This window comes from Myxine glutinosa, chromosome 11 (assembly GCF_964187855.1).
Source record: "Myxine glutinosa chromosome 11, kmMyxGlut1.1, whole genome shotgun sequence".
Taxonomy (NCBI): Eukaryota; Metazoa; Chordata; class Myxini; order Myxiniformes; family Myxinidae; genus Myxine; species Myxine glutinosa.
The window spans coordinates 72,705,352-72,718,194 of record NC_136271.1 but is presented as its reverse complement, the minus strand read 5'-3'; the positions used below and the strand labels follow the sequence as shown (position 1 = coordinate 72,718,194).

The window sequence follows — 12,843 nt, the reverse complement described above, 5'->3', positions numbered from 1 at the left end:
CCATGATCAATGTCCCTTTTACAAAGTAACATTTATTTTTATTCACTTTAAGAAACCATAACCACAATTATTTCCAATAACCACAATTAGCACTCCTTTCACTAAGAACAATTTTTATCAATTTCACCAACTATGATCACCAACCATTTTACGTACTAATCATGATAACTATCACTTTTACCATGATAACATCACTTATACAAACAATGATCACCATCACTTTTATTAATCATGATCACCAACCATTTTATTAACCATGAAAACATCACTTACACTAACAATGATTACAAACCCTTTTACTAATCATGATCACCAATCATTTTAGTAACCATGATAGCATCACTTACACCAACAATGATTACCATCACTTTTATTAATCATGAGCACCAATCATTTTACAAATCATGATCACCATCCCTTTTATTAACGATAATCACCAACCCTTTTACCAAGATTATTCCTTGTGTCGTTGCCTCCTTGTACATTTGTCACGGTACCTGGATAGGAAAAGTGAGCAAGGAGCAAAAATTTGAAAAGTGAGGAGGAAAATAACCAGAGAAAGTAAAATAAAAACAAAGATGGCACTCAAGGTAGACGTTTGAAAACTGAATAAAAACGAATAAAAACGTCATATATCTGTACACACAGATGGAATTTTAGTCTTAGGATAGGAAAATCATACCTTATACTTCAATTATCTATGACACTTGAAATATTATTTTAGTATTATCATTACCTTCGCAAAAGCGGAAGGTTATGTTTTGATCGCTGTGTATTTATTTGTATGTCTGTGTGTGTGTATGTTAATCGCATAACTCAAAAAGTATTCAACCGAATTGCATGAAATTTGGTGGGATGATTGGTTATTATACGGGACACATTTGATTAGATTTTGGGAAACAGATTTGCTCAAATTCTGACTATTTTTAACTCGATCGTATTTCACTCAAAGTTATGAGCGACTGAAGAAGAGGATGTCCATCCAAGACGTCATCACTATAACGCGATCTCCCGCAATCATTTCAACCTCAAATGAAATTCAAATTGCAGATTTGTCAATCGGGGAGGCATATTAACAGACGAATGAAACAGATTTGCTCAAATTCTTATTTTTAAAAATCGATCGCATTTCACATAAAGTTTCACATCGCATACACTCCCATGCCAAGTACAGAACAGTAGCTGCGGCGAAGGTATGCGCTCTACCGAGTGCCCGGATTCTAGTTAATGTTATTATTGTAACGAGCGTGACTCGGCGTGCTCCGCGCACCTCACCACACGTCGTTTCAGAGGGGTAGACATCTTTGACCATTCCGGTGTCTTTTGGGTTTCATGTTGTTTTGGGTCTTCAGGGCCATTTTGGGTCTTCAGGGTCTTTTGGATCCTCTGGGCCTTTAAGGGTATTTTGGGTCTTTGAGGTGTTTTGGGTCTTCAGGGTCTTTGGTGTCTTCAGTGTCTTTTGGGTCTTCAGGGGCTTTTGGGTCTTAAAGTTCTTTTGGTTCTTCTTAGTCTTTAGGTCTTTTGGGGTCTTCCGGGTATTTTGGGGTCTTCGGGGTCTTTTTCGTCTTCAGGGTCTTTTTGATCTTCGGGGGTCTTTTTGGTCTTCAGGGGCTTCGGGGCGTTTTGGGTCTTCGGGGTGTTTTGGGTCTTCGGGGTGTTTTGGGTCTTCGGGGTGTTTTTGGTCTTCGAGGTGTTTTGGGACTTCGGGGTGTTTTGGGTCTTCAGGGTGTTTTGGGTCTTCGGGGTGTTTTGGGTCTTCGGGGTGTTTTGGGTCTTCGGGGTGTTTTGGGTCTTCGGGGTGTTTTGGGTCTTTGGGTATTCAGGGTCTTCAGGGTATTTTGGGGTCTTCAGGGTCTTTTTGGTCTTCGGGGTCTTAAGGTTATTTTGGTTCTTCTTAGTCTTTAGGTCTTTTGGGGTCTTCCGGGTATTTTTTTTTTTTTTTTTTTTTTTTTTTTGTATACTGAATCGAGGCTCGTGAAAGAGCTAACATTTATTAGCGCTGAGGAAGCGCCTCTAGCGAATGACTTCCAGCCAGTGCAACGCGAATTCCTGTCACAGGAATTCTGAGATCATATAAGTGTGACGTGGCAGTTCCTGATTGGTTCGTGTTGGGGAACCCCTTCTCGCTGCCGACGTGACGTAAATTCGCGCACGCGCACTGGTGAAGCGCGAGATTCGGCCCAAGGTTCTTATTATTATTATTTTTGTATACAAGATCGAGGCTCGAACCATGATCGAGGCTCGAAATTCCATGCCCGAACCTCAGCGCAATCCAAGAGGATTCACTTGTTTCACAAACAAATCAACCAGACAAACAAAATATACAAAAAGAGGGAGCGGAAGACAAGATGGGGAGAGAAGGGGAAGCACACAACCACAACATTTGAGAGCAGGGAGAAGTGTGGGAGGGAGAGGGCTTGGGGGCAGGAGGAGTGGGAAGGGGGGGGGGGGGGGGTGGGAGAAGTATAAAACACAAGGGGACCGAAATTAGCGGGGGTAGAAAAGATCAAGGTTTTGGATGGGGGAGGATAAGAGATGGTGGTGAACAGCTGTTTTAAAGACCTGGAAGGTAGAGTGGGATTGAAGAGAGTGAGGGAGTTTGTTCCAGAGGCGGGAGAAAAGAGGATTTGAAGGAGTGAAGGTGAGCCGAAAGTCTTGATTTTGGCAGTTTAACCATAAGAGGGTTGCAGGCAGATCTTGTGCGACCTGTAGGAATATTTGGGGGACAGAGCCCAGAGAGGGCTGGGGGGGCAAGGCCAGAGAGGAGTCGGTAGAAGACGGAAAGACCACCAACCTGCCTGCGGTGAGTGAGTGAAAGGCCCTTGGAGTTAGCTTCATCGTGGGAAATTCAAATGATTCTGAACGCTTTGGTTTCAACAGCGTGAAGACGGGCTAGGTGTGAGGCAGGAGCACCAGACCAGAGGGGAGAGCAGTATTCCATAGAGCTGCGGATGAAAGCCTTGTATGTGGTGAGGAGCTCAGGTGTGCCAAGGAAGGACTTCGCACGACGGAGGATGCCCAGTCGGCGACTGGCTTTGGAGGCCAGATTTGAAATGTGGTTTTCCCAGGAAAGATCATGGCAGATAGTGAGACCCAAAAGCTTGAGTGACAGAACTTCTTGGAGAGGATTATTCAGAAAGTATATGGGAGGGTTGTCCAGTCGGTCTTTTCGGAGAGACATCGTAAGAGTGTGAGATTTGTCAGGATTGAAAGACATGTTCCACTTGTTTGCCCAGTCTGTGATTTTGTCCAGGTCTGCAGAGAGTGAGGAGGCTGCAGACTGCCGATCTGAGGGATGAGGAATGGAGCGACAGAGAGTCGAGTCGTCAGCAAAGAGATAGAGAGGATTTTCAAGAGAGTCAGAGAGATCATTGATGAAGACCAGAAAAAGCACAGGGCCCACCCAGAACACTACCTTGGGGAACTCCAGCCTGAACAGGAAGAGGAGATGAGAGAAACCCATTCAGGGCCACACGTTGACTACGACCAGAGAGGAAGTCCGCCAGCCATGCATGGAGATTTCCATGGATGCCAAAGGAGGAGAGTTTGGTGAGCAGAGCAGGGTGCCAGACCGTATCGAAGGCACGTGAAATGTCAAGGGAGACGGCTCTAATTTCCTGTTTGGCGTTGAGGACCTCCATCCATTGTTGAGACAGCAGAAGCAGCATGTCCAGAGTAGAGTGACCTGGTCTGAAACCAAATTGATGATCAGAGATCAAGCCATTGGAGAAGAGGAAAGATTTCATATCCGAAGCAATGATGGATTCCATGACTTTGCTGATAATTGGGAGCAGGCTGATTGGTCTGTAGTTGCAAGGATCTGTTTTTGCACCTTTTTTGTGTAAAGCGGTAATGTTAGCTGATTTCCAGGATGCTGGCAGATGACCTTGAGCAAAAGATAGGGTGAAAAGAGCAGAGAGAGGGTGAGATAGAGCGGCAGAGCAGGATTTTAGGACGCGTGGGCTGATGCCGTCTGGTCCAGTTGCAGAATCAGAGTCGAGGTTTGACAAAAACTCCTCCACCTTGTCAGGAGAGAAGGACACAGAGTCCAGGAGCATTTGGGTTCGACTGGGAAAGGTGGGAACAGAGAGAGATGGGTTTGGGACTAAGGATTTCGAGGCGAACACAGAGTTGAGGCATTCGGCTTTGTCACGTGCGATGTCAACTGTGTGGCCATTTGAGGTAAGGGAGGGGATGGAGGGGGAACAAACACCAGAAACGGATTTGACCAGACGCCACCAGGATTTGGAGGAAGGAGACAGGTTTGAGAGTTCATTCTTGAGTGAGGAGAGATAGTGCTTCCTGGCACTCCTGAGGGTAGACACACACTTGTTCCGAGCTTGGTGGAAGGAACTGAGATTTCCTTCAGTTGGATTAGCCTTCCAAGAGGCAAAGGCAAGTTGTTTCAGGGCAACTGCCTCACCACAAGATTCAGTGTACCATGGACGGGAGGAAGGGTAAGACAATTGAAGGCGAGATGGGATAAATCTGTGCATGAGAGAGATCAGTTTGCTTTGGAAGAATTCCCAGGAAGAATTGATGTCAGAGGCAGTGGAGATGGGAGACCAATCCAGACGATTGATGGCTGCTTGAAGACCGTCCCAGTCAGCCTGAGTGAAATGCCAGACTCGTCGACGCTGAGGAGGCTCTCTGAGAATGGCCAGAGAGATGTCCACTTTGACAAGCACATGATCAGAAGAACCGATTGGAGCAGAAGAAGAGCAGCAGACATTAGCAGGGAAGTTTGTCATAACCAAGTCTAGAAGAGAAGATACTCCATTGGCTGAGATCCGAGTCGGGAAATTGACAGATTGTGTCAATCCCAGTGAGTCACAGAAGTCCTTTGCTGAGGTGCCATGACTAGTGAGAGAGGAACCCACACCCAACCAGGTGGCATGATGACAGTTGAAGTCACCACATATGAGGAAGAGAGAGTTGGGATGAGTGGATAGAAGTTGGTCCATGTTGTCAGACATTGAAATGTAGATGGAGTCATCACTGTATGGGGGACGGTACAGAACACATATGAACAAAAGGATAGAGAGGATTTTCTCTCTTCTTTCTCTAGAGAGGAGTTAAGGCTAGGAGTTAAGGCTAGGAGTTAAGGCTAGGAGTTAAGGCTAGGAGTTAAGGCTAGGAGTTAAGGCTAGGAGTTAAGGCTAGGAGTTAAGGCTAGGAGTTAAGGCTAGGAGTTAAGGCTAGGAGTTAAGGCGAGGAGTTAAGGCTAGGAGTTAAGGCTAGGCGTTAAGGCTAGGAGTTAAGGCTAGGAGTTAAGGCTAGGAGTTAAGGCTAGGAGTTAAGGCTAGGCGTTAAGGCTAGGAGTTAAGGCTAGGAGTTAAGGCTAGGAGTTAAGGCTAGGAGTTAAGGCTAAGAGTTAAGGCGAGGAGTTAAGGCTAGGAGTTAAGGCTAGGAGTTAAGGCTAGGAGTTAAGGCTAGGAGTTAAGGCTAGGAGTTAAGGCTAGGAGTTAAGGCTAGGAGTTAAGGCTAGGAGTTAAGGCTAAGAGTTAAGGCTAGGAGTTAAGGCTAAGAGTTAAGGCTAGGAGTTAAGGCTAGGAGTTAAGGCTAGGAGTTAAGGCTAGGAGTTAAGGCTAGGAGTTAAGGCTAAGAGTTAAGGCTAGGAGTTAAGGCTAGGAGTTAAGGCTAGGAGTTAAGGCTAAGAGTTAAGGCTAGGAGTTAAGGCTAGGAATTAAGGCTAGGAATTAAGGCTAAGAGTTAAGGCTAGGAGTTAAGGCTAGGAGTTAAGGCGAGGAGTTAAGGCGAGGAGTTAAGGCTAGGAGTTAAGGTTAGGAGTTAAGGCTAGGAGTTAAGGCTAGGAGTTAAGGCTAGGAGTTAAGGCTAGGAGTTAAGGCTAAGAGTTAAGGCTAGGAGTTAAGGGTCGGAGTTAAGGCTAGGAGTTAAGGCTAAGAGTTAAGGCTAGGAGTTAAGGCTAGGAATTAAGGCTAAGAGTTAAGGCTAGGAGTTAAGGCTAGGAGTTAAGGCTAGGAGTTAAGGCTAGGAGTTAAGGCTAAGAGTTAAGGCTAGGAGTTAAGGCTAAGAGTTAAGGCTGGGAGTTAAGGCTAGGAGTTAAGGCTAGGAGTTAAGGCTAAGAGTTAAGGCTAGGAGTTAAGGCTAGGAGTTAAGGCTAAGAGTTAAGGCTAGGAGTTAAGGCTAGGCGTTAAGGCTAGGAGTTAAGGCTAGGAGTTAAGGCTAAGAGTTAAGGCTAGGAGTTAAGGCTAGGTGTTAAGGCTAGGAGTTAAGGCTAGGAGTTAAGGCTAGGAGTTAAGGCTAAGAGTTAAGGCGAGGAGTTAAGGCCAGGAGTTAAGGCTAGGCGTTAAGGCTAGGAGTTAAGGCTAGGAGTTAAGGCTAGGAGTTAAGGCTAAGAGTTTAGGCGAGGAGTTAAGGCTAGGAGTTAAGGCTAGGAGTTAAGGCTAGGAGTTAAGGCTAGGAGTTAAGGCTAAGAGTTAAGGCTAGGAGTTAAGGCTAGGAGTTAAGGCTAGGAGTTAAGGCTAAGAGTTAAGGCTAGGAGTTAAGGCTAAGAGTTAAGGCTAGGAGTTAAGGCTAGGAGTTAAGGCTAGGAGTTAAGGCTAGGAGTTAAGGCTAGGAGTGAGGGCTAGGAGTTAGGGCTAGGAGTTAGGGCTAGGAGTTAGGGCTAGGAGTTAGGGCTAGGAGTTAGGGTGAGGAGTTAAGTTAAGGGAAGGAGTTAGGGCTAGGAATTAAGGCTAAGAGTTAAGGCTAGGAGTTAAGGCTAGGAGTTAAGGCTAGGAGTTAAGGCTAGGAGTTAAGGCTAGGAGTTAAGGTGAGGAGTTAAGTTAAGGGAAGGGAAGGAGTTAGGGCTAGGAATTAAGGCTAAGAGTTAAGGCTAGGAGTTAAGGGTAGGAGTTAAGGCTAGGAGTTAAGGCTAGGAATTAAGGCTAAGAGTTAAGGCTAGGAGTTAAGGCTAGGAGTTAAGGCTAGGAGTTAAGGCTAGGAGTTAGGGTGAGGAGTTAAGTTAAGGGAAGGGAAGGAGTTAGGGCTAGGAATTAAGGCTAAGAGTTAAGGCTAGGAGTTAAGGCTAGTAGTTAAGGCTAGGAGTTAAGGCTAGGAGTTAAGGCTAGGAGTTAAGGCTAGGAGTTAGGGCTAGGAGTTAGGGCTAGGAGTTAGGGCTAGGAGTTAGGGCTAGGAGTTAGGGCTAGGAGTTAGGGCTAGGAGTTAGGGCTAGGAGTTAGGGCTAGGAGTTAGGGCTAGGAGTTAGGGCTAGGAGTTAGGGCTAGGAGTTAGGGCTAGGAGTTAGGGCTAGGAATTAAGGCTAAGAGTTAAGGCTAGGAGATAGGGCTAGGAGTTAGGGATCTTCGTGCCTTTCACATTTCTTTATACTTTTTCACATTTCTCCTTATTCATTCGAATTCTTGCTTGTTCTTTCTTTCTCTCTCTCTTTCTTCATCTATCTGTCCAAGGAGAAGTGAATTCTTGCAGAATTTTTTCTGGAAGGTTCACTTGGCTGCGCTTGGATGGGGTTGAGGGTTGTGGAGTAGCGGCTGAAACCCGAATCCTATCCAGGTTCCTCCTGATGACTCCATCTTTGCTCTTTGCTTATTCGGGTTCCTTCTGAAGACTCCAATGTTTGGTTTTCCGTTTGATTTAAGTAGCAGCTTGGGATACGGTATTGTTATCATGGTGAGACTGTTTCTGATGATAAAACGGCTTCCTGTTATAAAAGTGAAATGGTATATAATGCCAGGGATACCACAGGGTCCTATTACCGGAGTGAAGTGAGGCCAGGTGATACGAGAATTATGCTCGAGTACACCATCGATCCATGGACAACCTTGTGTGGCTCCAAAACATCCGCAAGATGTCAAAGTCAAGGGTCAAAAATTGTGTATGGCAAATAATCTTTTAAAATTGATTTGCAACTCATGCCAGAAAAAAAGGAAATTTAATACCATGCTACAGCGGATGTTTGGGGTGATGTGGGATTAGCGAGGAAAAGATGTTTCGGATGAGCTAATGACTGTGTTTGCACACTTGTTCACCATGCAAACATATCATTAACAAAGTCTGAATATTATTTTCATTCACTTACTACAAATGCCCATTTAAGGGGCAACGAGACTGGGATGACATCCCAAAGGTCTTAGATTCGTATCCCACTAAGTGGTGGAAATACTAAAGAAAGCGGGATTAAAGGAGTTCCAAGCAGGCATGGAATTAGATATAGAGCTTATTCCAAGGGAATGAACAATTTATTGACAATAAAAACCCAGCCGGCTCCCTAATGACCTACAGGAATGGGCTAACTTGCCTATCGTCGGGCCTACGGATGGTACCATCGCACACTCATGATTAACTCTCAATGTGCCCTGAATTAGCGAACTGAGCCACCTAGCACCGAGGACTAGGCCTCACAGACTATACCCGGCAAGGAGAGTCGCAATGATGGAGATGGAAACCAGACAGACAGAGCACGCAGCAATAAGCCGAGCATGGAACATGACGGTTACAGCTTATCCTGCAACATCTTCGCAAAGTTGGGAAAATCTCTCAAGCAGCAACATGACATTCCTGATCTGGATGAAATCTACCTTTAAAATAACATCCCGTGTTGGTCTTGTCATCACCTTGTCACACACACAACCTGTTCACCAAGTTTCGTCCAAATCCATCCATAGCTTTTTGAGATATCCCGCAATGTATAGTTTTTGGCCCCATCTCCCAATGGTGAAGAATCACTTTAAAATTTTAACAATTCTCATATTCAGATCTTCACCAAAATGGAATCAATTCGTCCTTGTCACCCACCCAGCCTGTCCGCCAAATTTCACGTGAATTAATCGACAACCTTCAGAGATATCCTGCTCATAGTAAAACAGACAAACAGGGTGAAAACATAACCTCCATCAACTTTTGGTGGAAGAGGTAATTAACGAAAATTTTTCAGCAATACAACTTAATTTTCTTCAATGTCCTTTGTCTCTTCATGTCTTCACTAATCTGTCTCTTCATATCCTACAAAATATATATGATGTGTCTTTTTCCAGACTTCCGACTTCCGGTCCCTCGAGCGACGAGGCTTGCTTCGATCTCTCCACGGCATCAAAGCTCGAGTGTTTTCCCGTTCGTTTCTTTGTCAAATTTCCGCTGGGTATTTTGTTGTGTATGTGTTATTGTGTGTTTCTATTTGGTTTTGGTTTTGTAGTTGTTCCAAATTTATGTGTAATTAGTCGTTTTTTGTTCGCGCCTCGTGCGGCCTGGTCTCTCCAGGCTCCCTCCCCCCCCGTCAGTGTTTTGTGAATATGGGTTCTTTCCTTCATAGTATTTGCTTGTTTCTTTGATTTTCTTTTCTCCCCCCTACCTCTCACGAACATCTTACCCTTTGTCCAGCGTTTTGAAAACAGAACAAACAAATAAACAAAAAATAAAATAAAATTCCATATTAATTCTCTCTCCCGGACACGTGCTTGTTCGCTCTCCTCCTCGTCTCGACTTGTGCCCCGCCCCCTATATCTCGTTTTTCTTCCACCTCTGCTCCTGCTTTCTCAAATCCACGTTCTCACTTAGAGACTTTTCCCAGATTGTTTTTCATGGTTTTGTTTAAATATTATTTAAATATGTTTAAACCGCAGCCGTGATGCTGACGCTGCCCTCCCCCCCCCCCCCCCCTCAGAATTTCCATGTTTTAAACGTTTCCCAGTGTATACCCTGGATTAGAATAGGTACACCGTACCCCTGCGTGTCGTAAGAGACGACTAAGAGGGTTGGCGTCAGGAAGGGCATCCGGCCATAAAAACATTGCCTCAAAAAGAGAACCATGACAATTACAACTACATATGGGCAGGGTACAGCCCGAAGTGGAGATCGGTTTCTGAGGTTTGGGACATGGAATGCAGGGACAATGACAGGGAGATCAGGAGAAGTGGTGGAAGTATTGGTCAGAAGAAGAGTGGACATATGTTGTGTGCAAGAGACGAGATGGAAGGGAAGTGGTGTGAGAATGGTGAAGGGTAGGCAGGGACAGAAATACAAGTTTATGTGGCAAGGGTGCCTGGAGGGCGTGAATGATGTTGGTGTCCTGTTTTCTGAGGAGTTTGTAGACAGTGTGGTGAGTGTGACTAGAGTGAGTGATAGGTTGATGATGGTGAAAATGATGATTGGAAAGCTCTTGGTGAATGTCATCTCGGGATATGCTCCGCAGGTTGGTCGAAGCGATGAAGAGAAGGACAAGTTCTGGTGTGCGATAGAGAAGCTGATGGAAAACGTGAAAGATGAGGAAGTTGTTGTGGTAGGAGGAGACCTAAATGGACATGTGGGAAGGAGTATGGATGGTTTTGAGGGAGTTCATGGGGGTTACGGATATGGTGTGAGAAATGGAGAAGGTGAAAGGATTTTGGAATTTGCTGATGGAGCTGATTTGTTGATTTGTAATACTCAGTTCCAGAAAGAGGATAATAAGCTTGTTACATACACGTCAGGTGGGTCGACGACAACCGTTGACTACCTGATGGTGTGTAGGCGAGATAGGGGGCACCTCCGGGACACAAAGGTGATCCTGGGGGAGGAGGCTGTTTCATAGCACCACTTGGTTGTCTGCGACATAAGGGTGAAAGGTGCGAGGAGAGCTCGGCGGGTGAAGTACCAACCGAGAATGAAGGTGTGGAGGTTGAAAGAGGTGACAGTAAGGGAGGCATTAAAAGCGAGGCTGAGTAGCGTCGAGGATGATGTGGTTGAGCTTGAAAGTGGTTGGATGTCAATGAAAGCTAGACTGTTGGGAGCCGTTGGTGAGGTATGTGGATGGACAAAAGGACCACCGAGGCACTCGGAAACATGGTGGTGGGATGATGAAGTTGGAAAGAGGATTGACGAGAAGAGGAAGAAGTTCAAGGAGTGGCAGAAGGCGAAGGGTACAGGAGCAGAAACAGCAGAGCATGAAAGTTATAAGGCAGCCAGGAAGGCTGCAAAGAAAGAGGTAGCAAAGGCGCAGGAGGCATGTAGGAAAATGTTCGGAGAACGCTTGGATTCGGAAGAGGGTCAGAAAGCAGTATTCAGGATTGCAAAGCAGATAGCGAAAGAGAGGTGTGATGTGATGGGGGTGAGTTGCTTGAAGGATGAAGTGGGACAAATCGTTGTCGACCCAGATGGAATTAAAGGAAGATGGAAAAGATATATGGAAATGCTGTTGAATACAGAGAATGAATGGGATGGCAACATAGAGAGTAACCCAGTTTTAGGACCGGCAGAGAAGATAACTGAGAAGGAAGTTGAGGAAGCGATAAAAGCAATGAAGGGTAGAAAAGCGGGAGGGCCGACGGGAGTTGTGGGAGATATGTTGAAGGCAGCAGGAAGTTGGGGTGTGAAGAGAATGACAGAGATCTGTAATCTGGTGGTGAAAGAAGGCCGCATTCCAGTGGATTGGGAACTGAGTACCCTCGTCCCTCCATACAAGGGGAAAGGTGACCCTCTGGAGTGTGGCTCGTACCGAGCGATAAAGTTATTGGAGCATGGAATGAAGGTATTGGAAAGGGTGTTGGAGAGGAGGATAAGGAAGAAAGTGAAGATCGACGAAATGCAGTTTGGATTTATGCCAGGAAGAGGAACGAAAGACGTGCTTTTCATTGTGAGGCAGTTGCAGGAGAAGTACATGGAGAAGAGGAAGAAGTTGTTTCTTGGGTTTGTTGATCTGGAGAAAGCATTCGATAGGGTTCCACGCAAAGTATTGACATGGGCATTGAGGAAGTTAGGAGTGGAGGAATGGTTGATCAGAATAGTGATGGCAATGTACAAAAGAGCACGCACAGCTGTCAGGACGAAGGATGGGAACAGTGGTGAGTTTGAGGTGAAGGAGGTGGGAGTGCATCAGGGGTCGGTACTAAGTCCACTACTATTTGTAGCTGTGATGGAGGTGCTGGCTCAGAACGTCAAGGAGGGTTTACCGTGGGAGTTGTTGTATGCAGATGATCTGGTGTTGATTGCGGAAAGTATGGATGGACTGAAGGAAAAGATGAACAAGTGGAAGGAATGTATGGAGACAAAAGGTCTGAAGGTGAATATCGGAAAGACGAAGGTGATGGCAAGTGGTAAAGCATGTGGTGAGGTGGAAAGAACTGGGAAGTGGCCCTGTGCTGTGTGTAGGAAGGGTGTCGGAGTGAACTCCATTCAATGTACAATGTGCGCTGAGTGGGTTCATCGAAAATGTAGTGGTCTGAGAGGGTCATTAACCAGTGTGGCAGCTACATTCAAATGTAAGGTGTGCACAGACGGAGCTGCAGATGGAGGAAATGTTGAGTTGGATCTTGGAGACGACATGAAGCTGGAAGGTGTGAAAACATTTTGCTACCTCGGAGACATGCTGAATGGAGAAGGTGGATCAGACTCGGCAACAGTTGCTAGAGTGAGATGTGCATGGAAGAAGTTTCGGGAACTGAGTGGCGCGCTGATGATGAGGGGAGTGTCGTTGAAGCTGAAGGGAAAGGTGTATGCTGCATGTGTGAGAAGTGTTATGTTTTATGGGAGCGAGACATGGGTAATTAACGTAGAGCAGCAATGAAGGTTGGAAAGGGTGGAAATGCGAATGGTTCGACGGATGTGCGGAGTATCGTTGAGAGGGAGGAAGACAAATGATGAATTGCGAAAGATGATGGGAATAGAGCCTGTGATTGATGCTGTGAAGAGGAACAGGTTGAGATGGTTTGGTCATGTGTTGAGGAAGGATGAAAGTGACTGGTTGAGAAGAGTGATGGAAATGAATGTAGAAGGAAGTAGAGGACGGGGAAGACCGAGAAAGACTTGGCTAAAGATGGTGGAAGAAGAAATGCGGGCAAGGGGTTAACAAGGAGAGATGCAGAAAATATGGCAAAATGGAGAAGATTGTCATGGGGACCGCAAGGCTAA

General features: G+C 45.7%; 1 protein-coding gene across 5 annotated transcripts in view; it reads right to left on the bottom strand.

Annotated features, from left to right (window-relative positions):
• Positions 1 to 205: 205 nt before the first annotated feature.
• Positions 206 to 12,843, bottom strand: part of LOC137436765 (dihydropyrimidinase) — a 71,134-nt gene continuing 58,496 nt past the window's right edge. For all 5 annotated transcript variants that reach the window (XM_068130840.2, XM_078786761.1, XM_078786762.1 and 2 more), the window contains one exon: positions 206 to 497. In XM_068130840.2, coding sequence (XP_067986941.1) covers positions 489 to 497 — 9 coding nt within the window. In that variant the 3' untranslated portion in view covers positions 206 to 488. The remainder of the gene's footprint in view (positions 498 to 12,843) is intronic.